Source organism: Podarcis pityusensis, assembly GCF_964106645.2.
Source record: "Podarcis pityusensis genome assembly, chromosome: 13".
In the NCBI taxonomy this organism is placed as follows: domain Eukaryota; kingdom Metazoa; phylum Chordata; class Lepidosauria; order Squamata; family Lacertidae; genus Podarcis; species Podarcis pityusensis.
This window is the reverse complement of record NC_138038.1, coordinates 11220428-11246905: the sequence shown is the minus strand read 5'-3', so window position 1 is coordinate 11246905 and position 26478 is coordinate 11220428. Positions and strand designations below refer to the sequence as shown.

Genomic DNA, 26478 nt, shown 5'->3' with positions numbered 1-26478 from the left:
TCAAAGTTCCTTTCTTTAGCTGCCTCCCAAACACAAAGGTAAAATGGTTTTCATTTGTATGTGTATGAGATTCTTATCTAGATACTGGATAGCTCAGTTTGTTAAGAGTGTTGTGCAGATAATGCCAAGGTCACAACTTCGATCCCCATACAGGACAGCTGCATATTCCAGCACTGCGGTGGGTGTGTGTGTATGGACTAGATCAGGGGTGTCAAACTCAAATTCATCGGGGGCCGCATCAGCAGTTTGGTCACCCTCAAAGGGCCGGTTGTATCTGTAGGAGTTACAGTACAGGAGAGAAGGGTTCAGGCAGCCGTTGGATATGTCACATCACAGGATGGCATGCGCTGAATATAAAAACAAGTGGAGGTTTCCTGAATGCATGTAAAGTGGAGGTTTCCTGTGTAGAACGGCCGGCGCCACTAGAGGGCAGACATTCTCTGGCTTGTAGGCTGCCGCGCATGCGCTGAAGAGGCGGCTTTCTTGTGTCAAAAAAAAAAGGGAGAATAAAAGGTGAAGGCTGGCGACCGATGGCGGCTACACGGGCCACATGACGAGCTCTGGCAGGCCGGATTCGGCCCGCGGGCCTTGTGTTTGACACCCGTGGATTAGATGATCCTCAGGGTCCTTTCCAACTCTACGACTCCAACACGGAGAGCCAACAACCAGAGGTGTCTGTAAGACTAGCTTAAACAAACTGTGCCTCTTCTACCAATGGAAACTGAAGCCCCCTGGCTACATAAAAACTCACAATCAGAAAACAAATCATGTATTGCCAACTGCTCCCTTGAGCACAAATTGCCAATGGTATAAGTATTTGAAATGGGAGATGATGAAGCCGAGAAGTGTAGTTTGCAAGGAGCCAAGATACATGCTGTGTTATCAACTCGTAAGTCAAGGTGTAAACTAAAACTGGCAAATTAGCTGCGCCTGGAAACCATGTGTCCCGTCCCCCCCATTCCACCAGCTAGATATTTGAAGCAGACATGCTGAACACAGTAGTCAACCCAATATTTCCAAGTGTTAACCATTTATAAATAAGTACATTTTTTTTCATACATACAGTTCATTGTACAGGTTACAATCTGTATACATTAGGGAGGGGCAGGGGAGAATGCATTCTTTTTGAACTTTTTCCACGTCTATCTGACAGCTCACATGTACAGACAATAAAACTCTGCTCAAGCAAGTACAGTGAAGGGAAAGAAACACATTTCTTTCCTTTTATACAGGAGTGGCCAAGAGTCTTAGCTGAGCGCAGGGGTTTGTGCGGCTGCCCTGCTGCAAAAGATCACAACTGTGTTGGTGATTCAATATATCAGTAAGAGAACAGAACATGCAATTGAATATTATTATACTGTACAGAGAAAATCCTTTACATCGGAATTATAGAAAAGCTAAAAGGAAAAAGAACTCAGTGTCTTCCCAGCAAGTGTCTTGAAGGATGGCAAACCTTAAAGGTTTTTTTTTCTTTAATACAAAGGAGTGCTGTGTTACTGTACAGAGGCAGACAAGGCAGGCAAAATGCTGCAATGCTCATAGGGAAGAAAATGCAAAATGAAAGAACACCATCGGAATGGGAAACACGTTTGAACTGGTGCAAAACATTCATCCCCTCCAAAAATACCCCAAACCCTGGACCTATACAGATCAGTGCCTTGCACTCTGTGGAAATGTCAGTATCGGTAAATAACAGTGGGTACTCCTAGGAAATGGACTCAGGGTCTGGTGCATGTCCAGGCAGAACAGAGCTGAACTGCCCCACCTTGCTCACGGACTCAGTGTGATGGCAGCCAGGAAAAAAAAGCATCATCTCTCTCTCTCCCTTTCTAAGCAAGCGTAAAAGTGCAAAAACCTTGTTCCGTTTTCCCAGTAGCCTCTCGACTCTGAAGCAGCCCCTTTCTGTGGGGAAAGCAGTTCTGTGGAGAAGATCCCAAGGAATTGTCAAGAAAGATTACAGGGTTTTATTTGCCAGGAGGGGCTGAGTCTGGTATAGCAGGTGGATTATAATCAAGAACTGCAAACGCAATAGCCTGCTATGTAATTTCAGCCCTTAATATGTTTTTGTTAGGGGAGAAAAATCATCCAGCAATTGAGTTCAAGTAATTCGGGGGGGGGGGAGCAGTTCAGGTTTTCCACCCCTTTGTGCTTGTACCCCAAGTTCTTCCTTCGCTTTCCACAGCAACCATACATTAGTGAAGGCATCTAACATGTCAAAGGAGGTACATTATTTTTCGTCCCCTTCTAAGCCCTTTTTATAAGCTGAATTCCGGTAGATGAAGGCCCTGGGACTCCCAGCGTATTTAAGAAGAGGGAAATGGGGAGAGATGTCACCTGCCACCCAAGAGTTTGCAAGGGGCCACCTTAAGCAGAGAAGGAGAATAATTTCTAGGCACGCAGTGATGTTCGTTGCTTTATGTAAGGCGTGGAGAAGCTGGCACTTTGGTTTTTACTAGATGACTTTCTGTGTGGATCTGGAACGGTAGCAATTTTGTTAACTGCTGCAAAAGGCCAGGCCAGTGACTTGGGCTTTCAAAATATGTGCAGGCTTCGCCCTCCCCCCTTTCTCCGCAGTCTAATGCTATGTAATAAAAGAAAAACAGCCTTCAGGCTTAGTATCTGAAAGGAAATGTTCTCCTTCTCAAACGTTCTGCATATGTGGACAGCCTCTGCCTCTTTGAAACTGCAACAACAGGCACATTTTCAGCCACTCTCAAATAAACTCTTTACCTCTAAGTACATTTCTTACAGCTAGCAGTAGAGCCATGTTCCAAGCTGATAGCTCTCTTTCCCTGGAGCAAAGCAGACCTTGCAATGTATTCAGACTCCCATCCTATTTTAAAGAGCCAGCTCAGACTTGTTGGGTGGAATTCAGCCAACTTTTACTCAAGAGTAGACCCTCTGAAATGAAAAGACCTAATAGAGTCATGTTCTTTAATTTCAGCGAGCCTATTCTGAGTAGGCCTAGTGTTGAATTTCACCCTGTTTCAAATTTCCAGGTGCCAGCATCAGTTTATAGGCACCCAAGTGGCGAGACCCCAGGAGGCAGACTCAAACCAGGGTCAAGTTAATTGCTTGAATGCAATTAAAGTACAGCACACATATTTTTTTTGGTATGTAAATAGCAGCCATAGTGAAGCCTGCGAAACCTTGAGACCGTGGCAGAGGGTGGAGAGAAGTCTCTTAAGTGTGCCCAAGTCCAGAAGGTGCTCTTTACATTTTAAAGAAAGAATCCATTGGCAGCTTTCTAGAATTTGTTGCTGGGACCACGGTGAGTAAAGTGGAACTCCCTCTCCTGGTCCCTATGGTTCTGAGGCCGCTCAGATATGGCAGCTACTAACACAACAAACAAGAAAGTGCTTCTTCACTGCATTCACGCAATTAAGGACAGGGCTACCTTGGTCCTCAGAAAGAAGCAACTGGTAGTGCTTCAAGAGCCGTAAAACATGCACCATAAACCTGCATCTAGATTCTAGCTCTAGAATAAGCCTTCCACTGAGCCTAGAAGCTTTCTGCAGTGTTAAAATGACAATGAAGTTGGTGGCATACGCAGGCATACATTCAAAGCAGAAATGCCACTGGACTATTTGGTGTGTTTGTGCGGGTAAAGAGAGTTCTAAAACTCCAGCTTAGAGAGGGAGACAGGTGCAGTTATTTTTACATGGCCCTTAAAAAAAAGAAAAAGCATCTGGGAGCCTTCAGGATGGGTGGGTGAGTGTTAGCCATTCTATCACACTTTCCTGAGTAGAAAAAGCCTCACTTGGAAAGGCATTTGAATTGCAGAAAGGACAGCGAAAGAAATTACTTTGTGCTCTATCACATTGTATTTCAGGAGAGGACACAATGAGCAACCGAGGTCTAAGCCAAGAGCAAAAACAGAAGGAACTGCCTCCTGCCAACTTCTAAGACAAAAAACGGCTCCTATTTCAGCTGAGATGTGTGTTACCTGGTAACTAAAAGCAGTCACAATTAAGCCTCAGGTGCTCCTAAAGAGAATTGCTAGGAGATCAGTTCGATAAGTCACAGCAAATGTTTCTCTTTATATTGAAAAAAGTACTTCACCTTTTGATGCTTATGTACAACAGCTAATACTTGTGCTATATATTTTGAGTCATTGCTTCTGTTTTAATACACTGAAAGACGAGAGCTGTTCTGTCTTATTTCTAATGAAGACACTGATCACACTTAAATAACCAGCATTTATCATAGTGACAAATGAAACTGTAAAGTGCACCCCCCCCATTTACAAAGAGAGCAGGTGACAAACCCATCAGTGCAAAAATCCTGTGAAATCACAACACAGTACCGGGGGGGGGGGGGGGAGAGAGAGAGAGAGAGAGAGAGAGAAGAAGAGGGGGAAACCCTGCCCAGTGGAAGTATTAAAACCTCGTTTTGGATGTGCATGCCATTTCTTTCACTAAACACTAAATGTAAACAGATATGGTACTGGGAACCCCATGGCAGTGAAGAGCAGAGCAAAGCAACCAGATTCAAGAACTAAAGCATTATGCCATCAAGAAGATTCGTATGTTGGAACTGCAAAGGTGATCGGATCGGCATGACAGCAACATTGTTCCCCCGCCTCCCGCATGGTGGAGACAGCTAAATTTGGTTGCGTTTCTCTACTTGCTTTATCGGGAAAGACAGCAGGTTAATGCCTCAGTGCACTCCAGCCATACCAAACAATTTGGTGCGAGGATCTTTTATTGTAGCCCAAAAGGCAAACAATGGAAACGATTAATTTGACCTTCCACTGTCCGCTGCAGTAAAATGGGTTCTATCTTCTGCATGATACAAGCAGTTCCAAAGTAGTTGCCACAAATCTCTTAAGGAAAGAAAAATCACCGATAAACACATGCAAACATATTCTTGTTTGGTGGTGTGTCTTCCAGTTTTTAAGAGTTTAAAGTAATCTGTCTTTATAAAGCAGAAAAAAATGTCTAAGACAACACTAAAATCATAAGGATGATTCCCTACATACAGCAAGTGCAGGGGGGAGGTTATCAACCCTTTTTTACTTCCCCAGGACAACAAAAGTAATGTGTGGGGAAAGCAGGAAGCAGCTTTATCCATCGCCAAAATAAAGGAAAGCAAATTTGCACCTTCTTTATATCTTGGGTTATGTACGAAAGCTCCCTCCCCCCTCTCTCATACACACACTCACAAGAGGGAACACTGTCCCTTTCAACATGCAAGTTGAAACAGCGGAAAAGCATATTCCCAATAAATGTAGCTGCCAATTTCTGGGCTTGCTGGGCACCAGTACACCTTGGCAAGCCCCATAGCAGCAGAAGAAATTATGCTAAGTGTTTTCTATTACTGCAGGTTCTGGAATACAACAGTTAAGAGCTGGAAAAAGATGTACAAAAAGAGTCCTAAGGAAAGATCAAAGTAAAAACCAAAGTGAAACAAACCCTTGAAAACATCCCCTTCGCACTCAAACAAGGACTACTCGTTCTGAGAATGAAAATATTTCCTGAAACTGTTACTCTTTTGTGTCTCTGAACTGGAATTCAGAGCATAAACATATTGTCAGTAACACTTCCAGGTATGGAACCCGCCAACCTCACCTGAAGGTGCAAGCCTTTTCTAATCACTTTTCTATTTATAGAGAGGGACTCCTGAGGACAGCAAACGGACTTCAGAAAGAAGCCAAGTACTGAAAGTAAATCATAGGAAGCAAAGGGTATGTATATACCTGGTTTATGTTTCAGAAATCATTGTATCGTTTTGCACATCCTGATAACAGAAATGAGGAACTCCGTTTCAGCTGGGACAAAAGACTAGCCATCCACGGCTGGTGCAATCATAGCATGGAGGAAAATAACCCTGCTTAATTAACAGGAAGCCAGCTTTATCCTTTGTCCAGCCAAAATGAAGAAAGGGCAAGGTGTGATTTTGCATTCCTTTGTGTCCCTGCCATTTCACTGTACCTCTGATGACCTTTTGAGCACCTGCATACATTCACGGATTACCTACAGCGGCATGAATCTGAAAAGCCCTTGCTACTCAGGAATTACCTTTAATTGCCCTCAGAACTCCTCGCCATCATTTTTTGTCAAGATCTGATCTTCTCCCACCCAGTTCTGCCTTCTGAATTTGGCCTGGAAAAACAGCTCCAGCTTCTAACACTTAAGAGCATATTCCTCAAACATCAGTATCGTATTGGTCTAAATGACCCAAGTCGCAGCGCCCCACAACCAGAGAAGAAGAGTGGAAGAAAGTGCTTCACTCTAAGTGTCAGCCGGAAAAGGAATGCCGAGATGGCTCAATGGGTCTCTAACTCAGGAAGCATTGCTACGAGTGTACTAATACTGACTTCTAGGGGGAGGGCATTAACCGTCACCATGGGAGTGCCTGTACAAATTCTGCTTCTCTTTCTCAGTTCCCCCCATCACGCTTTCAAATGATAGGACACCTCACAGTTTATAATGAGCTTTCTTGATTTGGGAACAATACCTGGAGTGTGAATCGGTAAGGTGCTGTTCCATTAGGAGGACAAGCCCACTGATAATGGACAGGAAGTCCGATATACAGACCGAGGTAGCCGCCCACTGATTGGCTGAAGTGGAGAGAACCTTGATTTCTCCCTGAATATTTGTTCAACTGCCTCAGAGGAAATCAAAACAGTATCATTCCGAACATGCCTTTCAAAGCAATGTTACCCGTGGAAGTCCATACCAACAGATTGGCTGGAAAGGATTTTGAAAAATTCACAACCATGAACCCTTAATACTAATGTTCAAGCCTATCACACCAGATAAAGCAGGATGGGTTTTATGCATAGCTCCTCACCGTATTACGAACAAAATAAAAGCCCCATTCTGTGCAGGTCAACAAGCTCTTTGGACACAACAAAACAATGTGGACAGCACTGCGCTGACTGAAAGACTGCAATTTCCAAGTCAAAAGGGCTCAGTACTCTGGAGGAAAATTTAGTAAGTGTTTCAAAGCCTATATTCAAACCAATCTGAATTTTGAAATTCGCATTTTGTTTTTTCAAAGAGCTGGTTACCTCTCTCGAGCGATTCCTTCTAGGTCAGCCCCAACACCGTGTACTAACATTGCCGAATTGACAGCTGAAGACATGTACAGTGCTGGCTTTATCTGAGGTCAGCTGTGTGCAGCAAAGGGTTTGGAGCATGTCTTGGACTGCCTCATCATCACACAGAAAAAAAACCCTAGTTGGTGGCCTGCTAGGTGAATGAAAAATTCAAAAAGGGAGGAAGAAAAACAGCAGTGTAATGTGGGAATTCAGCCGGGAAAAGTGTGCTGAAAACAAGGCTCTTACTCCAAGACACGTCCGTTTCACACATTAGACTCCACAAATGGTCTCTTTGGTTTGATAGGGGATGTCTGTCCTTGCCTGGAGTCTCTGGAGAGTTGCCTATAGAGGTTGTCCTGATACGCCTGTGCAACAGGCAGTGTCCTGGCCACCTTAACATCGGGATACGAAGAGGTTTGGCTAACTCTCTCTAGGAGGTCTCCTCGGGAGCCATTGGCCAATATCCCATGTGGGCTGTAATAGTCGTCTTCCAGCAAGTGGCCATTCTGTGCATTGTTGGTTTTGTTATAAAAGGCAATGCTGCTGATTGAGGAAGGCGGGCTGAACGCTTCTGGCTGGGGGAGGTTTCCTGGGGACGTGGGGCTTATGACAGTATCCACTGAAGACACAGCCCAGGTTCGGTTCTGTTGGTGCAGGTGGGGATACTGCTGAGTCCGGGCCGTTTTATCAATGATTCCCATGAAAGGCGTGGTCCTGGAGCGGGCAGGCTCGCTGGGGTAACCGCCCTGCGTTGGAGACACTGGGGAAAGCTCATCGCATGACCTGTCATAGGCTGGCTTAAGGGGGATCTCCATCTGCTGAATAGAAGCAGAAGGGCGGAAGGGGGGGTTCAGATTGGGAGTGGATGAGATGCTATTGCTGGAAGGGGAAAATCGGAGGCCAACACTTTGAGAATGAAGCAGAGGCCTTGGGGTCGGGGGGTGAGGTTTTATTTCATTGGGGTTTACTGCCATGGGCCTTCGTATCAAGTGAGAGATATCTGGTGAACCAAGCTGGCTAGTGGGAAGGGAGGAACGTTCGAGATCGAGCTTTGTATGACAGACTGGGTAATAGGAAGCTGACTGGCTGCGCCCGATCTGTGGGGTCTGGTTATATCTCATCCCACCGCGATAGGCAGAGGAAGGCCTTTGTGGAAGATCCTCTTTCGCCAGCCCTCCATGCTGGCAGATGGCCCCTGCGCTGAGACTGGCCTGAACGTGCTGCATGGGCCGCCCATCCCCCACTATCCCCCCAATGGAGCTCTGGTAGACCAGCCGGTTTTGGCCAGCAGCCATTTCCGTCGATGCCGACTGGTATTTGCTGGTCACTGAATGGGCCACCTGGCCGTAAGTGCCCGTTGGGATCACAGTACTGCAGTGCACGGCCGAACTTGGCTGGTTGCTTCTGACAATCTGTGCCTTGGCAGGCTGCAACCTGAGCCCTTGCTGGGGGACTGCAACAGGCAGCGGAAGCATCTGGAAGGACCTCTGTGTCATTTTGGAGAGTGGAGACTTTGGCCGACTGGGAAGTTGACTGATGCTGGGTTCCTGCTGATATCGTACGGGTGAGCCGGACTGAGCCCTGTAGACACTCATGCTATCTGCTGGAGGGCTGGCTCGGTACTGAGGGCCTCTACGAAGGGGAGAAGGAGGTGGGCTTTGATACTCTTTTCCTTGGCTACCTACTGGAGGTGGGCTAAAGCGGTAAGACGAAGCTTGGTGAGCAGGAGATGTGTGTGCTGGGCTTGGCCTATAATGGGAGTTCTGGTGCGTTGGGGAGAGTGCTGGGGAGGTGGGCTGGTACCCTTGCCTTGTTGGTGACCCCACAGAACTATTTGACCTGAAGTCAAACACCTGATGTGAGCTAAGTGGTGAGCTGGAGATGTAGGCAGAGTCTCGGTGGGCAGGTGAAGAAGGTGGGCTCTGGATGATGGGCAGAGTTTGGCTCGGCCGTGACTCCGTCTGCAAGCCAACAGAAATGTTTTCTTCTACATCTTGCTCAAGGTACTCCTCTTCCAAGATGTCCTGCACTGCATACAACTCTTCGTGCTGCGTTTCAGGTTCAGATGCCGCAAGAGGCTCTTGCTGTAGTTGCGCCTGCGTCTGTCTGCACTCTTCCTCCACCCTCATCAGCAGCCGCTGGATCTCACGGTTGTTCGGACAGAGCTTGATGGCCTCGTTCAGGTCCTCCAGTGCTGCTGAAAACTGCCTGCTCGACCCAAGAGAGGGGACAAAAAAAGAAGAACCAAAGTTACTCTGGATCGGAACGGATTTGGGAAGACTTAAGCAACAAGTTTCTTGCGAAGAAAAGCATTGCTAGCCATGGTGGGGAGGATGTTCCGAGTCCTGTAAGAACCAGATTCTTCAGCCTTTGGCTGTTTCTTCCATTTCCACAGCAGAGGACACAAGCCAGTTTTCCCAAGATTGCTCTCTTGGAAATGAAGGGAACAAGGAAGGCAACTTTATGGTATGCAGGGTAGGTTTAGCTGTGCCCCTCCAACTATTTAAGGTCTGAGCTTAAGCCCTTACAATGCTCCGGGCAAGTGGCAAGCTCTGGCCTTCCTGCAGCCAATGCATTCTGCTCTGAGAATTGTTCTCTTGGGAATGAAGGGAACAAGGAAGGGAGAGAGTGCCTGACACAAGCCCACAATGCCTTTGGCTATCTTTTGAGGAACAGAAGGGTGGGGAGTTTGGGGGGAGGTGGGTTGTCATTTACAGGGACACTGGTAGCTTTTCAACAAAACAGTCATCTACTCGAATGTGATTGCGATTGGTAGAGAATATCCTCTACGCCCTTCACGCATTTCGTTTTATTGTTTGGTTTTTAAAACACAACAATTTCCCCAAGCCCCAAAACTTTGACCTCCCCTGACTGCTGATGCTAGGAGGCACGCATGGTATGGCAAGGGAAGGCCTTTTCTTTTCTTTTTTTAAGTGGTATAATGGACCTTGAGTGAAGAAATGTGGGAGAGTCCCAGAAAGGAAATTGGTTGCCAATTTATTGCAAGCAGTGGGGAGCCGAATATGAATGCGTAAAAGAAGGGAAATTGTGGCTCAATTCATAGAGCTCTGTTTCTGGAATGGAAGTTTAATTATAGCAGTGAGAGACCCAGACGAGGGTTTATTGCCACTTCAGTGGGTCCTCCTTGAGCTGAGAGGTTGAACTGCAGGGCCTCCAGCTCAGCCGTGATGATCAAATGGGTAGGTACAAAAGAAACTCTGGAACAAAACAAAGCTCCAAACAGTCACAGCAGGTACCCTACTCCATGAGCTGAGCAAAGAGGCTAGCAGTGGCTGAAAGGCAAAGCTCTCCAGTCAGTTCAGGATTCTGAAATGTGATCCCACCTGCAGCAGATAAGCCAGGCCCCTTTAAGCACCAACCAAAACACAGATGAGATACAACTGGATCCCACCGCTTTCATCCCACAGCAACAACTAATTTCGAGCACAGAGCAGAGCAATCACTAGTTAACCCCCAAACATGCCCTCCAGAAGCTCAGCTGCTGCATGCTTCAGTGATGTGAATAAATCTAGCACTGACAGAATGCTCTGAAGACACTATGGTCCAACTTACAGAATTACTATATTTGGAACTGTGGAAGGTGCTCAGCTTAATGGAAGAGGGCGAGTTTCTTAACCTGGTATTTCTGAGGGTTAGAATTATAGTCTCCCTTGGGCAATCCCTTGCTGTCGATTCATTTGTGTGGAATGGGGGCGTTTTTGGAATGTGTCACACCCAAACCTCAGGAGAATAGAACCTTTCATTTCTCTCTGGCTCTCCTCTCACCTGCTGCTGCGTTTGGCCCTTGCTCTTGCATAGTAAGCTTCATAAGATTTCGGTTTCAGCTCCAGTGCTTTAGTAGCAAATTCCTCCGCCATTCCAAAATCCTGCCATCACAATAGGTGCGTAGATAAGTCATTGAATATATACACACACAGAGAATTTGGGAAGAAAAAATAATAATATGACATGGAAATATTTTTATATGTGGACTTGGTATTTTCCAACACTGACGTCATGTCACAGACAGCTGGTATCGAGAGATCCAACCCTGTTTTGTGAAGTTACGAGGTTATCCACTCCCAGGCTGGGCCTATAAGGACTCACTTCATTCCTTGTGTGTCTCTTCAATCGGTCTGCTGTCACTGTGTCTGCCCTGGAAACCTTGCTGGATATAGGATTCTGTCAATTTGACAGGTCTTCTTTAGTGTATGTACTTATTGTTGATCTTCTCCCTGCACCGCTAATCTAAAAGTGCGGCATAGACCTTTACATTTGGCACTGTTGGAAACAGAACTTTCCATCAATCTGCTCTTCTCATGACCTTTTTTTTTGGGGGGGGGGGGTTCTCTTGAACTGTGTGCTAAAGGAACATGTCAAGGGGTTCACAGCTGCACAGCTTTGCCCCTTGCCAGTTTTAATGCTGGCTACTCACCCTGCCAACTGTGATTAGACCAAATGTTTCGGTGTAGGGTACCTTAACACGGCTGCTGACTCTGGCTGGAGTGAATGGCTGCAGTGAAGCTATGCAACACAACCGTGCGATGAGGGCATTCAAGTAAGCCTCTTCTTATACAGTAACTCTGAAATTTTTTTGCTAACCAATAAAAAGGAAGAGGCAAACCTTGGAAAGGTTAAGAAAACCCTTCAAAATGGTCTGGATATGCTCAATGGGTATGTTTGGTTTTATACATACATTTTTAGTTTCTTGCTTCTCTCCTCCCTATTAAAGCACTCCCTAAACAATTTCTGCAAAGTGCTAATGTAAGTTAACTCTGTTTCTTAGCTCTGTGGCCACACGTAACAGATATGATTAAAACATGTCTATTCTTTAAAATGTTTGCATGCCAAATCCTTGACTTTAAATCCAAACGTGCAAAGCTTTATTATATATGTTGGCTTCTATATTGCTGAGACATTTTTACTGGATTCCTAGCATAAACAGTATTGTTTCTCTTTCACGCACTTGTAAAAACACTTCCCATGCTGTGTTTTTAGACACAGGAACAGATTGCAACTAAGGCAAGTTGTTGCCCATCTCCAGGAGGAAGATGGGAGGGTGTGGGGTATGTGTTTCTGATTCTGAGTGACTGCTCTAAGAGAAAGCAAGAGCTTCAGAAGGCTATAACAGCATTACAAGTCCGACAGCATCCTCCAATCTGCACACATACAGACATTGAGAAGAAAAAAAATCAAAGAGAGCTATAACAGCTGTTTTTATATAGCGATGAATTTTTAATTGCTTGAAATTAATCTCAAACCATTGGCTTGGCTGTTTCAGAACTGTAAAACGCCAGTGCTCTGTGAAGGACAACCAGGTTACAAAAAGGTGGAGGTTTTCAAGGCCATTCCAGGAGTCTGGGAAAGAGTCTGGTTAGGGAGTGGTTTAGGAACAGGAAAGGGAGCTGGGAAAGGATCATTGCCAGGAAGGGGCTTTGAGAAGGAGGCCACTTACATTCATTTTCCTCCGGCATCTGGAGAGGTTGAGAAGGAGTGAGACCTTCAGTTCCCGGAAGGTTTTCAGGTCCTCTCCAAACCCTTCTCGGGGGAACTTCTTCAGAGCATACTGGTAGCGCTGGGCAGCCTCCTTCACTTTCCCTTTCTAGCAGAACGGCAAACAGGTCAAAACGCACCACTCAGTTTTCTATTTCAGCATTGTAGCAGTTATAAGGCAATCGCTGAAGACAGCTGAATGTGCCTACACAGTTGCATCAGAGCGATCTAGAAATAAGCATGGCAGCTGTCGTTCCTTGCCGAATGCAATTTGGCTGCATGGAAGTCTTTAATAGAAAAGCTTTCCTCTGTAGATTGTAAATTAATTTCTAGGTTTCTTGTTCTGATACTGGAGGGAGAAAGCTTAGCTCATCTGAAAAGCTCAGACCCTAGAGAATGGTTAGGTGGGTTTTCTTAAGATGCCACTGGACTGACTGTAAATACTAAATACGCTGGGTAAAGGTTAGCTCAAAGAATGATTGGGCACATAGTGGAAGTATGTCCAAAAGTATTGCACACATTGGTACTAGTCTGAAGTGACCTGGTCACTTACTTGTCCATCTCACCATGGACAGGGGACCAATGAGAACACAAGTGACCGACTAACAACATGTACCTGACAGTAATATAAACTGCCCAAAGGTTCCTGCCAAACAGAACCTCTTCCTGTACTACTTTGACATAAGGCTTAGAAAAAAGTGGATGTTTCCCCCCCTCCCACACATGGCTGATTTCCCAGCTGAAGGAAATATTGAACTATTAATGGTCTCCCCACTATAGAAGCAGAAAGATTTCAAGGATGGATTTGGCAGGCAAGAGCCTCTTGCCTACAATACCACTTCCACTCCTGGAAATGGAGGGGTCAGTGCCCAGGGACCTCCATAATATCCTAAGAGGCACATACTTTTAAATTACCTGTCTTTCCCCAATTGCCTCTAGTTTCTGTATCTCAGGCCTATTGCCTCCAGTGCATCTCCTTTTATTAATCTATTTGTTCATTCACTTTATGAAACCATTTCTATCCCACCCCTTGCTGTTGCAAAAGGAGACACAGCTTACAATATCTACTAATTACAATTTTATAAAAACAACAATATACACTTATCAATCAAAAACACATGAGAATCAATTAATTTTGTAGGTTTGTTTGGTTTATCTGTCAGATGCGGCAAAACCCTGCCAAGATATAATGGTTAACAACCAGCAAAAAATAGCAAGGGAGGAAACCAACTACAGTCATACCTTGGAAGCCGAAAGCCTTGGCTACTGAACAAATCGGCTCCTGAACAATCAAAACCTGGAAATGAGTGTTCCTGTTTTCGAACTATTTTTGGAAGCCCAACGTCCAGCATGGCTTCCGATTGGCTGCAGGGCACTTCTGCAGCCAATCAGAAGTCGAACGGACACCCGGAACGCATGCTGTTCGAAAACCAAGGTACCCCTATACAACTTTCATGGGGCAAGGCATTCCATGAGCTTAGTGCATGTTTTTGTGTCTTCTGCTCATATCATCATAATATCTACATTGGATGGCAACATCCCACTTGCACCAGCAGAGGCTTTCCTCCCAAGGCAAGTAGCAACGTGGTGCAGAATTTTAATTTTTAGTGCAAGGTATAAACTGTAGCCAAGCAGTAGCTCAAGATTCTGAATTAAGAGAACCACCTTGATTCTAAGAAAGCTATTCCAGATATTGGAGAACATAAAAGTGTTTTGTGGTTGTTGTTGCTACTGCTGCTGTTTTGCTTCACAAAGCCCAGGAATTTAGTCAAGCAGTGATGCTACGGACAATCCTGTCAGACACAGGGCTCAATGGGGTCTCAAGTTCTACGGACATGCTGACTGTATGCATTTAATCCCAATGGCCATGGGCAGTGCCAAGAGCAACAAGATCAAAACATCAAAAATAAAGAGATGTTCTACAGTGGCAACCATTAACTTAGATGTACTGCAGTGTTTTGGAATAATGGGCACCTGCTGCCAGGTTCTGAGGCTAGGGGATTTTTATTCATTCAGCAATTCAAGCTACTGTCAGGACTGCTTGTGCTAAAAATTACAAATTAACTGATGCACATGAATTGTGCAAATTAAGCACATTTATATATACTTGCTCATTTGAATTCAAATTATTCAAATTAGGTTCTTTTAGCCACTGAGAGAGTGCAGAATAAAGAAACATCATAGACTTGACACCCACTTAGTCACCCTGTGGCATAGTCAGAAGAGCAAGGGGGAAAATGTTTTTTTTAAAAAAAATGTGAAAGCTCAGGAACTGTTTTGATGCAATTGCAGCAGCAAAGAAATAAACATTGATAGGTCGTTTAACTGATACTTGGTGAAAAGCTCAGTTTTCCATCTCTCACCTTGTAAAACATGTCTCCTTCCTCCATCAACTTGCTCAACAGGATGACCATGATGTCTGGCTTGGAGGTGGCCATCGCCCAGGTTGCTGGACCTGTAGTGTACAGGATGCATGATGGGTAAAAAACTCATACAATGCAAAAGGTGGTAAGGGAGGAAAGCTAAGGTGGATAAACATCCTGGGGGGGAAGAAATTTCTGCTGGAGAGAACAACTTGGTGCAGCCAACCCAAGGAGCGTGGGGTTCTCACAAGAATGCTTCAAACTAAAAACGCCTTTCCCTTGCAATCTTTTCTTTCAGCTGATTTGAAATGATTCGCAAATGTTGGAGAAGAAGGCATCAATATCCACCAATTAGCATTGGTGGGAAGTAAAGACAGTTACGTTCTGGAAAATGTGATTAGTGGAGAAATCAAAGGGTTTAACAAACAATATAGATCAATCCATGTAAACTTTAAATATGGTATGCTACAGCAACCTGGATGTATCTGGGGCTGAAAGTTTATTTGTGGTATATTTGTGAACAGAGTTTTAAAAATATTCGGTGGTTCAGAACAAGGCTCACTTCAAACAGGGCTTATACCTGCGAAGTACTTTGGATACACTCCCCTTCTATTGCAGTCCAAGAGCCCAATTCTACAGCTGTTTTATGTAGGCCTTTACAAACCCACCAAGCCTTCATGGTCTCACTTGGCAAGCTAATTGTCAAATAGAGGAGTTCTCAAACAGCCAGAAAGGCATGGGGAAGCATTTCAGAAGGCTTTGAGTAAAAAAATAAATTGGCAGCATTTTAAAAGTGAATTAGGTCTTGAGGTCAAGTTATTCTCTGCAACAGTAAGGGGGGGAAAATAATTGTTTGAAGGTGAGAAAAAATGAAAAGAGAGGGAGAGAATGCAGGCAGGCAAAACCATAGAAGAGAAAGCAGAGCTGTCAGACCACCAAGCTGGACGATGACAGCAGTGATGTATACCTCGTGGTCGACTCGGTAGCGTCTGACAGCCTTTGAAGAAAAGGAGAAAACAAAAAAGTTGTAGAAGAGGGAGAAAAAATGGATGACGGTGAATTTAAAAAAAAGGAAAAAGCAGCAGTGAGAGGCAGGCAGCATAGCAGCCAAGGCACCAGCAAATTCCCTTGTGACGCGAGGGGTTGTAGGGGAGTAGAGCAGTGCAGGCAATACCCAAACCTGGAAGCATCTACAGAGCAAGGAAAGCAAGAGCTGACAGCAGCATATCAGCACAGCAGCACAGTAGAACCGTCGAAGTGGTGGTCATTCTCAGAGGGAAAACCTCATTAAGAGTTACTCCCCCAGTTTGCCAAGAGCTAGGCAGGAGGGAAATCCAATGTTCGATTAACACAACACAGCAGCCAAAGCGCACAGGAATGTTGGCATTCTGCTGGTGAAACAGAAGCAGCATTCTTTCAAAACCGGACATGCCTTTTTCATAGGAGTGCTGCAAGTTTGCACAACCTGGGAGGAAATAGGGCTCTTGAGAGATTCACAAGGTGGGTTTTCTTTTCTTTGACTGTTCCCTACCTATCTTGGCTCCTTTCTTCAGTAGTGTGACAACAACAGAAGTATTGCGGCAACCCACTGCCCTGTCGAGGGGGCGCATCCCACTGTAATCCACATGCTCAATCATGGCACCGTGATCCACCAGGAACTGAACCTACAAATAAGCAATCAATTGAAATCAGCATCACCCTGGAAGTCATAGGCATTATGATCATGCAATTAAGTGCAGGTTTTTGACCTCAAAAGAACTGAGAGTGGGATGCTGAGCTAAAATGGCAACTATTATTATTCCTTCCTATTTTATTCCTTTTATTCCTTCACCTCATTTGACTCCTGAAGGCACTTAGGAGTTGGAATGAATCAAAAAGCCATCAGATCCAATCCCCGGCTCAAAGGTAAAACCACCCATATATGCCAACCACACACTCCAGGCCATACTGGAGAGAGCATATATGCCACACAGGAAATAGCTGCAGACTTCATTGTGTTGATGACTTTTGCCTGACACGATACCGTTGGGCTAAGGCCTGTTCTTTCTTTTTCTTTCAGCTCAGTACATTAGAAGCAAAACTCCCTTGGTGTGCTTTCCAAAAAAGTTGACCACTACTGTAGGATAAGAATTTGAAGGTGGTTTGGGGCCACATTCCTCAATTAGCTCTGGAAATCAACCACAGTATCCTCCTGGAGCAGCTGTACAAGTTATGGGTGAGTGGTACCGCTTTGCAGTGGTTCCGGTCCTACTTGGCTGGACATTTCCAGAGGGTGATGCTTGGGGAGTGTTTTGCAGCCCCATGCAGCCTCCAATGTGGAGTTCCTCAGGGTTGAGTTTTATCTCCTATACTGTTTAACATCTATATGAAACCACTGAGTGGAGTTATTTGGAGGTTTGGAGTACGCTGTCAGCAATATGCCAACGACACACAGCTCTGCTTCCTCTTTACATCTGCAGGTGAGACCGTAGATGTGCTGGATCTTTGTCTTGCCTCGGTAATGGACTGGATGAGAGCCAACAAACTGTAGCTCCATCCAGATAAGACTGAGGCACTGTTAGTGGGCAGTTCCCTAGATGATGATGGTGATGATGATGATGATGATGATGATGATGATGATAATAATAATAATAATAAATAATTTATTATTTATACCCCGCCCATCTGGCTGGGTTTCCCGAGCCACTCTGGGCAACTTCCAACAAAACACTAAAATACAATAACCTATTAAACATTAAAAGCTTCCCTAAACAGGGCTGCCTTCAGATGTCTTCTAAAAGTTTGGTAGTTATTTTTCTCTTTGACATCTGGTGGGAGGGCGTTCCACAGGGCGGGTGCCACTACCGAGAAGGCCCTCTGCCTGGTTCCCTGTAGATCAGATGGATGGGGGGTTGCCTGCTCTTGATGGGGTTACAGTTCCTCCGAAGGAGTGGGTATGCAGCTTGGGGGTACTTCTGGAACCTCTGCTGTCACTTGAGGTTCAGGTGGCCTCAGTGGTGCAGAGTGCCTTCCATCTGCTTCGGCTGGTGGCCCAGCTGCACCCCTATCTGGACAGGACCAGACTAACTACTGTTGCCTATGCTCTGGTAACCTCAAGGTTAGATTATTCCAACGCGTTATACGTAGGGCTGCCTCTGAAGACGGGTCGGAAACTTCAGCTGGTGCAGAATTTAGCGGCCAGGTTGCTCAGTTTGAGCATATTACACTGATCCTGGCCCAATTACATTGGCTGCCAATTAGTTTCAAAGTGCTGGTTTTGACCTTGTTGTTGTTTGGTCATTTAGTAGTGTCTGACTCTTTGTGACCCCATGGACCAGAGCACGCCAAGCACTCCTGTCTTCCATTGCCTCCCGCAGTTTGGTCAAACTGCCTTGCCGTGGCAAAGGGGCTTGAATAACTCAGGGAGGCTATGAGCTATGCTGTGCAGGGCCACCCAAGACGGACAGGTCATAGTGGAGAGTTTTGACTAAACGTGATCCACCTGGAGTCAGAACCGGCAAGCCACTCCAGTATCCCTGCCAAGAAAACTCCATGGTTTTGACCTGTAAAGCCCTAAACAGCTCAGGACTGCAATACCGCAAGGATTATGCTTCTCTATATGAACCCACTCAGACCCTCATCACCTGAGGCCCTTCTTCATGTGCCCCTTTCGTGAGGGTGGCAACATGAGAACGGGCCTTTTCTACAGTGGCTCTCCATTTGTGACATGCTCTCCTCAAGGAGGTTCAGCTGGTGTCTTCATTATACAGTTTTAGGCAACAAGCGAAAATGTCCTCTTCATCAAAGCCTTTGGGTTTTTGACATCTGATGCCCTTTTAAATGTGTTGTGGAGGAGGGAATCATTGGTTTGTTTTTGTTCTCATTTTTATGATGTATTCTGTGTTTCTTATTTTGTATTTTTATGTTGTGAACTGCCCTGAGATCTACAGGTGAAGGGCAGTATACAAATTTAATTAATGAAACTAAGTTTGCCAAGGGTTTTCCAAAGCTTGACATCATCCTGAACCTCCTCTCTTGGATTTGAATTCTCCCCCCCCCCCCCCAAAAAAAGCACTTACCACTTCTGCATCACCATAAAAAGCAGCTAGATCCAACGGAGTGCGCCCATTTTTGTCGGCATGGTCTGTAGCAGCTCCACTCTCCACCAAAGCTCGTACTACTGAAAGGTGTCCCTTTAGGCAAGCCCAGCTGAGGGCAGTAAGTCCTTCTTTGTCCATTAGGGAAATGGAGGATCCTGGGGAAAAACAAAACACAGAGCAAGACTACTTAAGGGTATTTCCAAATACGCTAAACCCACCTGCAACTCACAGTGCCCCTCTTTAAGAGTTTCATTCCTGGAAGTTGTTTTTTTTCTTCCATGGAAGTGTGTGCCTTATTTAAGAGACTCTTATGTCCCCTGCAATATTCCATATACTGGCTGGGCAGGTATCTTTGGAGAAAAATTGCCAGTTTGCTGACATTTGAAGTGCTTACTTGTCAGACCATAAAGGTAATACCATTTGGAAAAGAATGACGTGATAGATCTGATTCCTAGAGAGAAGAAACAAAGGATAGAGGAACACACGGCTGGTGCAATCTCTATAGGTTGTGGCCAGCCAGAATAGCAGCATGATTTTGGTCATTTACGCTGAAAGTTATTCTGCTGAGCTGAGATTTTCTGAACCTGTAGCTGGGGGTGGGGGTGGGATTGGCACCTGAACTGGGAAATCATGAGATGGGACATTTTGTTCACAAAGTTTCGACCCTGTAAAAAGTCAATCAACTAAGTAAGGCTATTCCACTGTAAATGAAACATTCGCATACAGCATCCTAATTCGGATTTGAGTCTAGCTTGCATGATTTCATCCAACGGTATGAAATTTGTGGAAAGCGAACGTCAAGGTCTGTCTTTGCAGTAATTTTGGAGTCTGCTTACACATACTTGGGTTTAATCTCAACACGACTCCAAACTAACCTTGTGCTAGTAAGAACTCTACAGTGCCCAAATGCCCTTCCGAAGCTGCCATCATCAAAGGAGTCCGGCCTTGTTTATCTGCCATGTTAACATCTGCACCATGGGTGAGCAAGAGATCAACAATCTGAAAGCATACAAAGCAAGGATGCATTGAGTACAAATTGTGCACAGTTTGAGAGCCATGAAAAAAATGCATAAGCCCCTACGCTCTGTACTCACGACAAGTTTCAGTTTGCAATTAAAATGTCACTATGCTACACCTACTTAAGTCTAGTACTTTCAAAATCTTCCACCTCCAAACATTCCTCATATATCCATTGGATTTACATTTAAGAAATACTTTTATTTAAAATGGATGTGAAGTTTTCAGAATGTTCTGCACATCCTTCCTCTAGATAAGGGGTGAAGAATCCTTTTCAACCCAAGATATTGACACTCACAACCGCACCTGCTTCACACCCTATTCACAGAAATGCCTCTCTTCACACATTCACTCCTCATTCACACACACAGTGACTATACATTATGTTATTTTTACTGCTGGAGAAGGGGAAGGAGAGGCCAGTTAGGATTTTCAAATTGCAACATTCAAATGTTTCGGGCTTCCTTGGAAAATAGGTTCTGTGGCTCTGCCCAGCTTTGGCTCACCCTCAGCACACCTTGAAAGGACACCTTTGCAGCCTGAATGCTCTTCCTCGGGGTGGGGTGGGGCACCTCCAAAGTGATCCATGTTTTCATCACCTACTTACTGGAGCAAGCAGTCTCTCTATAGCCCCTCTCTGTAAAAGGTCCCCCCGCCATTTCCCTCCAGAGAGACAGCATACAACAGGAGACGTACAGACTTGTTTAAATCTGCTCACCCCAAATTATTGGAGGTTGCACAGGGAAAGCTCAGAGAAAAAGAGAGTAAGAGAGAGAGATTGCTGAAGGGCTCAAGCAAGGCATCATGTGTACAACTGCACCATGGATGAGCGTGGAGAAAGAGGGAAAACCGCAGAGAGAGTGGAGAAATAGAGAAAGACGTAGCAGCATATTCCATGTTGATTCTCAATAGAGGCTGCTAAGTGAGTTTCTGGAAGCAGAACAGAGCTGGTGAGGGGGTGGCAGAACAGATTAAAAGTTCACAGGGGCTGCACCCAGCCCATGGGATGGAGGTTCTCCACCAATGGTATAAGCTAATGTATGGATTAGGCTAGTAAGGTACAGTCTCGGGTAGATTCTGGGTGATTTGAGCTCCCACCTGCTGCCTCCATGTCATTTACCTTGAGCTATCTGGTCCCTCTCTTATTTCCATATATAATGTAGGTTTTCTTTATCTATATCTGTGCATGCTGGGCTGTCTTGGAATAACTCTGCTGCAAAACACTGGCAACCCCATATTTCTAAATTGCAGTGAACGTCTGAGTTGCCAACCGTCATACCAACCAGAAAACACAATGCCAACCAGGGAACACACTTATTTATCAAATGTTAGGTGGGAACAGACTGGAATCATGGACTGCTAAAAGGCAGGTCAGGGGGGACATACTTGAGGTGTGCGGGAGAAGCCAAAAGGGCTACATGGAAGATAAAGAGTGAATTGCCTATGTTGGAATAGGCTAATGGGGCTTTCTACATGTAGAAAAAAATTGCTTACATTTGAATTGGAACATTTGGCACCTTTGGGGTAAAACATGTTCCTTCCAGCACAATAAATCTCCATCAGCATTTGTGAACCATAAGCTTTCTTCTAATGAGAGTTAGGCACTGTTTACATGTGAATCACACACATTTAAAGGAGGGAGGGAGAGCAATTTGGTATGAAATGCTCTCTTTGGCAGTACGTCAAAGCAATCTCCTTTCCTTCTGCATTCCTATGAATGCTGCAGTTATGGGTTCCCTTGCTCCCTGTTTTGCATCTTGCATTCCTGAAGAACTCACATACATCTAAAAGCCTCCGTAACTAAAATACAGAAAACTTCAGACAGGCACCTATCTATTTTTTAAGATGCTGTGACAACACCAAGGTATTGAAAATCGATTAGCGATCCTCCCAGGACTTCACCATAGGGAGACACATGTTGAAACCTCTCTCACGTTGTTGAGGGTATCCCACAAAAAGGCCCATGTGATGTAAATGATACAGGAAGCAGCTCCAAAAATCCACGCTGTATACATACTTGTCACCTTATTAGGAGAAGGACAGGAAGCTGTTTCCTCCCTCCCACTCCCCTTACCTGCCAATGGCCTTGTCTAACAGCACTGAATAAGGGAACGACTCCCCGTCGGTTGGGCTGGGCTACAGCTGCACCCTGCTCCAGAAGCAGACGGCAAACATCCAGCTTGCCTCGTCCGGCTGCAGCAGTCAGGGCTGGAAGAGAGAAAAGACCAATCAGAATAAAAGAGAGCCTGCCGCCGCCGCTGCTGCATGATTTCGAGCCATGGTACGCACCTAAGTGCTGTGCGATGGCTAAAGTGGAAATAATCCCTGCCTACAGGCTTCTTCTTTTTTTTTAAAAAAGAACATGATAAAAGGATTGTGGTCCGAAAATAAAAAAGGCTTTAGGTTACAATTTCCAAGATTCGCCCAAGAGATAAAGGGTAGCGTAGACCCTGGAAAGATTTTAGCCCTCTTCAGGCATTATCCAGTGGCCAAGGGAATGAACACACTAATTCCACCTCCTGCTACCATTCCATGTTGGAGGGTAATATCTGGAAGCAGGGAGGCTCCTCTTCCCCATGCATTTCCCCAGTTTCTAAAATGTGTGGGTAGCCTCTATGAGCACAGAAAACTCCCCAACTCAGAAGATCATCCTTCAACTGGGGACAGGATGGAGTTAGCGTGCTCACTCCCACGGCTTCCCTTCACATGCTTAACTGACTAGAAAACACATTAAATGGGGTTATTGTTCTTTAATCTGCATCATTCATAGTAATTGCGATATGTTAAGTAACAAGAGACGAGGAAAGACTGAAGTTCAATTCTCCACATTCAGGTTAAGTTATCAGAGAGAATACTTTGTTTGGGGTAGCACCCCCCACCCCCGTACATAGATCTACGCACATATTTATTGCTATTATTATTATTATTATTATTACAAAGTAAATTTCCCATCAGGCTGCATCTGCAGTAGCCAGGTGTGCAGGATCGCTGGTAGTACAGAGCACGGTAATTCCCCAGGGCACACAGGGCCAGCCCAAGACATTTTGACACCTGAGGCAAACCACAAAATGGCACCCCACCCCTTACCCCAACCGGCCAGGGAAGAATGGATGAGTGAAGGGGACGGGAGATGGATATCTACATCAGGAACATGGGTGGGAGGAGACCAGCAGTACCTCCTATTCTCTAAAGGCCACTGCAGAGGCAGCACTGGGGGGCAGGGGCTGCAAGGGAGGCGGAAGATCCAGCCTCCAATGAGTGGGCAACAGCTGCTGTCGCCATCGAGGCAGCAGCAGAGGGTGATACATTCCTTGCAGGCTGCATCCATTGTCCCCGGGGATCCTGCCTCACCTTGCCTCATGGGTGGGCCAGCCCTGGTTCCAAAGGATTAGAGAGGGAAATTCTGTCTGCATGGGGGTGGGTGAATACATTTTAAATTTTTGAACTGCTACATTTCTCATGGTATTACATATTAAGTAATAATCCCAAATCAACCTATTATGTTCCCCATATTCAAATTTATGTACAATTGGCAGACTTTTCTGTCTAGTGTGTTTAACCATATAGAACAGTACAATTACATGGGTCATCTGTTCATATGTGCACCACGTGAATAGCATTAACATTTTCTCACGTGAATTAGAACTGAACTAAATTAGGCATGCTGGATGTGTTTCTAAAATTATTGGGCTGAGCACGAAGAACTTCAATTTCAACTGAAACTGAACCAAAGCACTGAATGATTTGACTCCCTGGTCCCCAAAATGCAATTTGGACAGACGCTTTTAAGAAGACAAAACAAAACCCTGCATTTTCATCTGCAATACTTTTGAGAGTGCACCAGGGAAAAGCCTGTAATGCAACCATCAGACAGACACGATTCCATCTAAATGCAAACTTGGGTCCTTTCTTAGGTCAAGGCAGAGCCCACCAGCATCAAAAGCCTTTTCTGTACAACCAAGCGATCATTCATTCTCAAGACTTCCAGAGTTTTGTGTAACATGGAAGTGCCTTGTGCCTGGCATAATGTGTACTGTCTGGGTTAGAGGAGACACTTTCACCCTGAAAAACAGACGAAAGCACTTTTTGAAGTTGCTCTTTCCCAGACTGACACAATAAACTGCCAGCAAAGCAATTTCTTTCCCAACCACCACCTTGCCCTCCCATTCTCCAGCAGACCAAGTCCTTTGTCTTGTGCTGCTTAAATTTGCCTCTTTGAATATTCTGGCCTGGCTTCTCTCTCTGCTATTTGAAGCATTCACGCCAACCCTCTCTCCATGCAAATTAACATTTTCTGTAAAATAACCCTGATCCAGATCTCTCAGAAGTTCATTGAGATAGGTGAATCTGCTAGCTGTGCAAAATGAACCTATTTTAAATTAGTAATTAGAAGCCATGAAGCAACTGTCTTCTATAATGCCACATTTCTCTGCCGAAAATAAGGAGGCAACTGCTGTAGTGGATTATCAGGATGTTCTTTTGAGTATTCAGGCCAGCACTGTTCAGAGATAAGTAAGAGCACACACTGACCTGGTTCACACATAACGCTAAACCGAACTATGGCTCAGGGCAAATGGCCACTGTGCTCCTTCCTCAGTCCTGCTGTTGCTACACGACCCAGAACTAAACCATGGTTTGGCTTAGCTCTAAATCTGAACCATGACCTGTAACCAAGGTCTGATCCTGATTTACACACACACACACCCCGGTAATGTGGGAGCAGCAGGACTGGGGAGTAGGGCACCAACTGTGATATTTACTTCAGAAACTCACATAATAAATGCTAATTCAAGGGCTGACTTTTGTTATCATGTTAGCATCCCTGGGTTAGGATGCAACTTAGCAGCACAGTTTGAAGACAACATGATAATGAAAATAGGCAAGGCAGCCAATTGACCACAAGCATGCACAATGTACAACAGAGTATAACTTCTGCAGGAGTAGGAGTTATAGTGGTTCATCTTATTTTTTATTTCAATTTATATGCCTTTAATTACAATAGTCTCTAAGGGGTGCTCAAGGAATACAATACAATGAAATAAAAATCAGATAAGACCATACAATGAGAATTCAGTTAAAATGGGATGGACCGTTCTGCTTTTCCCTCTGAAAAGCAGGTTCACAGCTTGGGGGTACTCATTGATCTGTCTTTTTCATTAGAGGCCCATGTCATCTCACTAACTTGTATGAGCTTTGGCTGATATGCCAGTTGCAACCATTCTTGGCCTGAGAAGGTCTGGCCGCAGAGGTCCATGCACTGGTAACCTCAAGGGGCTTGATTACTGTAATATGCTTTACGTGGGGCTGCCCTTGCATCTGGTCCTGAAGCGACAACTAGGGCAGAACGCAGTGGCAGGTCCACTTCAGAGAAGCAGGTCACTTGCAACATGTTACTCCTCTGCTAAGAGAGCCGCACTGGCTGCCAATTCACTACCAAGACAGGTTCAAGGTTCCTGTGTTACTGTATTTTTCGCTCTATAGGACGCACCCGACCATAGGACACACCTTGTTTTAGAGGGGGAAAACAAGAAAAAAAATTCTCCCCCTCTCTGCTCAGCGCCCCTTCAGCGAAGCGGCAGGAGAAACGGAGCCCCTTCCATTTCTCCTCCCGCTTCACTGAAGGGGCGCTGCACAGAGAGGGAAAGCTGTGCAGCGCCTCTCCAGCGAAGTGAAGCCAGGAGAGCAAGAGGGATCGGTGCACACTGATCCCTCTGGCTCTCCTGGCTTCAGTGAAGCAACCCGAAGCCTCCGGCTTCAGGCTCCAGTGAAGGCAACCTGAAGCCTTCGGAGCGCAGCGGGACTTCCCGCTGCGCTCCGGAGGCTTCAGGCGGCTATCCCTGAAGCCAGGAGAGTCTTGCTCTCCTGGCTTCAGCAAAAGGAACCCGAAGCCTCTGGAGTGCAGCGGGACTTCCCGCTTCACTCCGGAGGCTTCAGGCGGCGCACCGACCCCTCTCGCTCTCCAGGCTTCAGCGAAAGCAACACGAAGCCTCCGGAGCGCGGAGGGAGCGCTCCCTCTGCACTTCGGAGGCTTCGCGTTGCTTATGGAGGCTCCATAAGACGCACACACATTTCCCCTTAATTTTTGGAGGGGGAAAGTGCGTCTTATACAGCGAAAAATACAGTAATTCCTGACTCCAGCATGATCACTGGCACCCTCTGATGGGCCACTTCAGCTGGATTTTACTAGAGACTGAGCTGGTAGAGGTTCAGCAAGAATTGTCCCTGCCTTCTTTTAGACATCTCCTGAAAACTGTGTCATTCAGACAAGCTGCTGAGAGGTGAATTTCTTTTAGCAAGCAGTATTTATTAATTGATGTTTTTACTGCTCTTACTGGGATGTCATGTACTTATGCATATTGCCTTGCTGTAATTTTATTCAAGTGCGGCCTATAAATATTGAAATAAATAAAATATTTATAAGCTTTTCCTCCTTAAACTGAGAAGCAACAACCGATACTCAACACCCTGAAAATTAAGGGAC

At 45.3% G+C, this 26478-nt stretch overlaps 1 protein-coding gene across 1 annotated transcript in view; it reads right to left on the bottom strand.

The window, feature by feature from the left end:
* Window positions 1–1013: 1013 nt before the first annotated feature.
* Window positions 1014–26478, bottom strand: part of TANC2 (tetratricopeptide repeat, ankyrin repeat and coiled-coil containing 2) — a 192730-nt gene continuing 167265 nt past the window's right edge. The window contains exons 21-28 of the mRNA XM_080976441.1: window positions 22072–22205; window positions 19856–19979; window positions 18960–19135; window positions 16433–16565; window positions 14902–14993; window positions 12501–12647; window positions 10832–10932; window positions 1014–9253 (exon numbers count right to left, since the gene is read on the bottom strand). Coding sequence (XP_080832567.1) covers window positions 7309–9253; window positions 10832–10932; window positions 12501–12647; window positions 14902–14993; window positions 16433–16565; window positions 18960–19135; window positions 19856–19979; window positions 22072–22205 — 2852 coding nt within the window. The 3' untranslated portion in view covers window positions 1014–7308. The remainder of the gene's footprint in view (window positions 9254–10831; window positions 10933–12500; window positions 12648–14901; window positions 14994–16432; window positions 16566–18959; window positions 19136–19855; window positions 19980–22071; window positions 22206–26478) is intronic.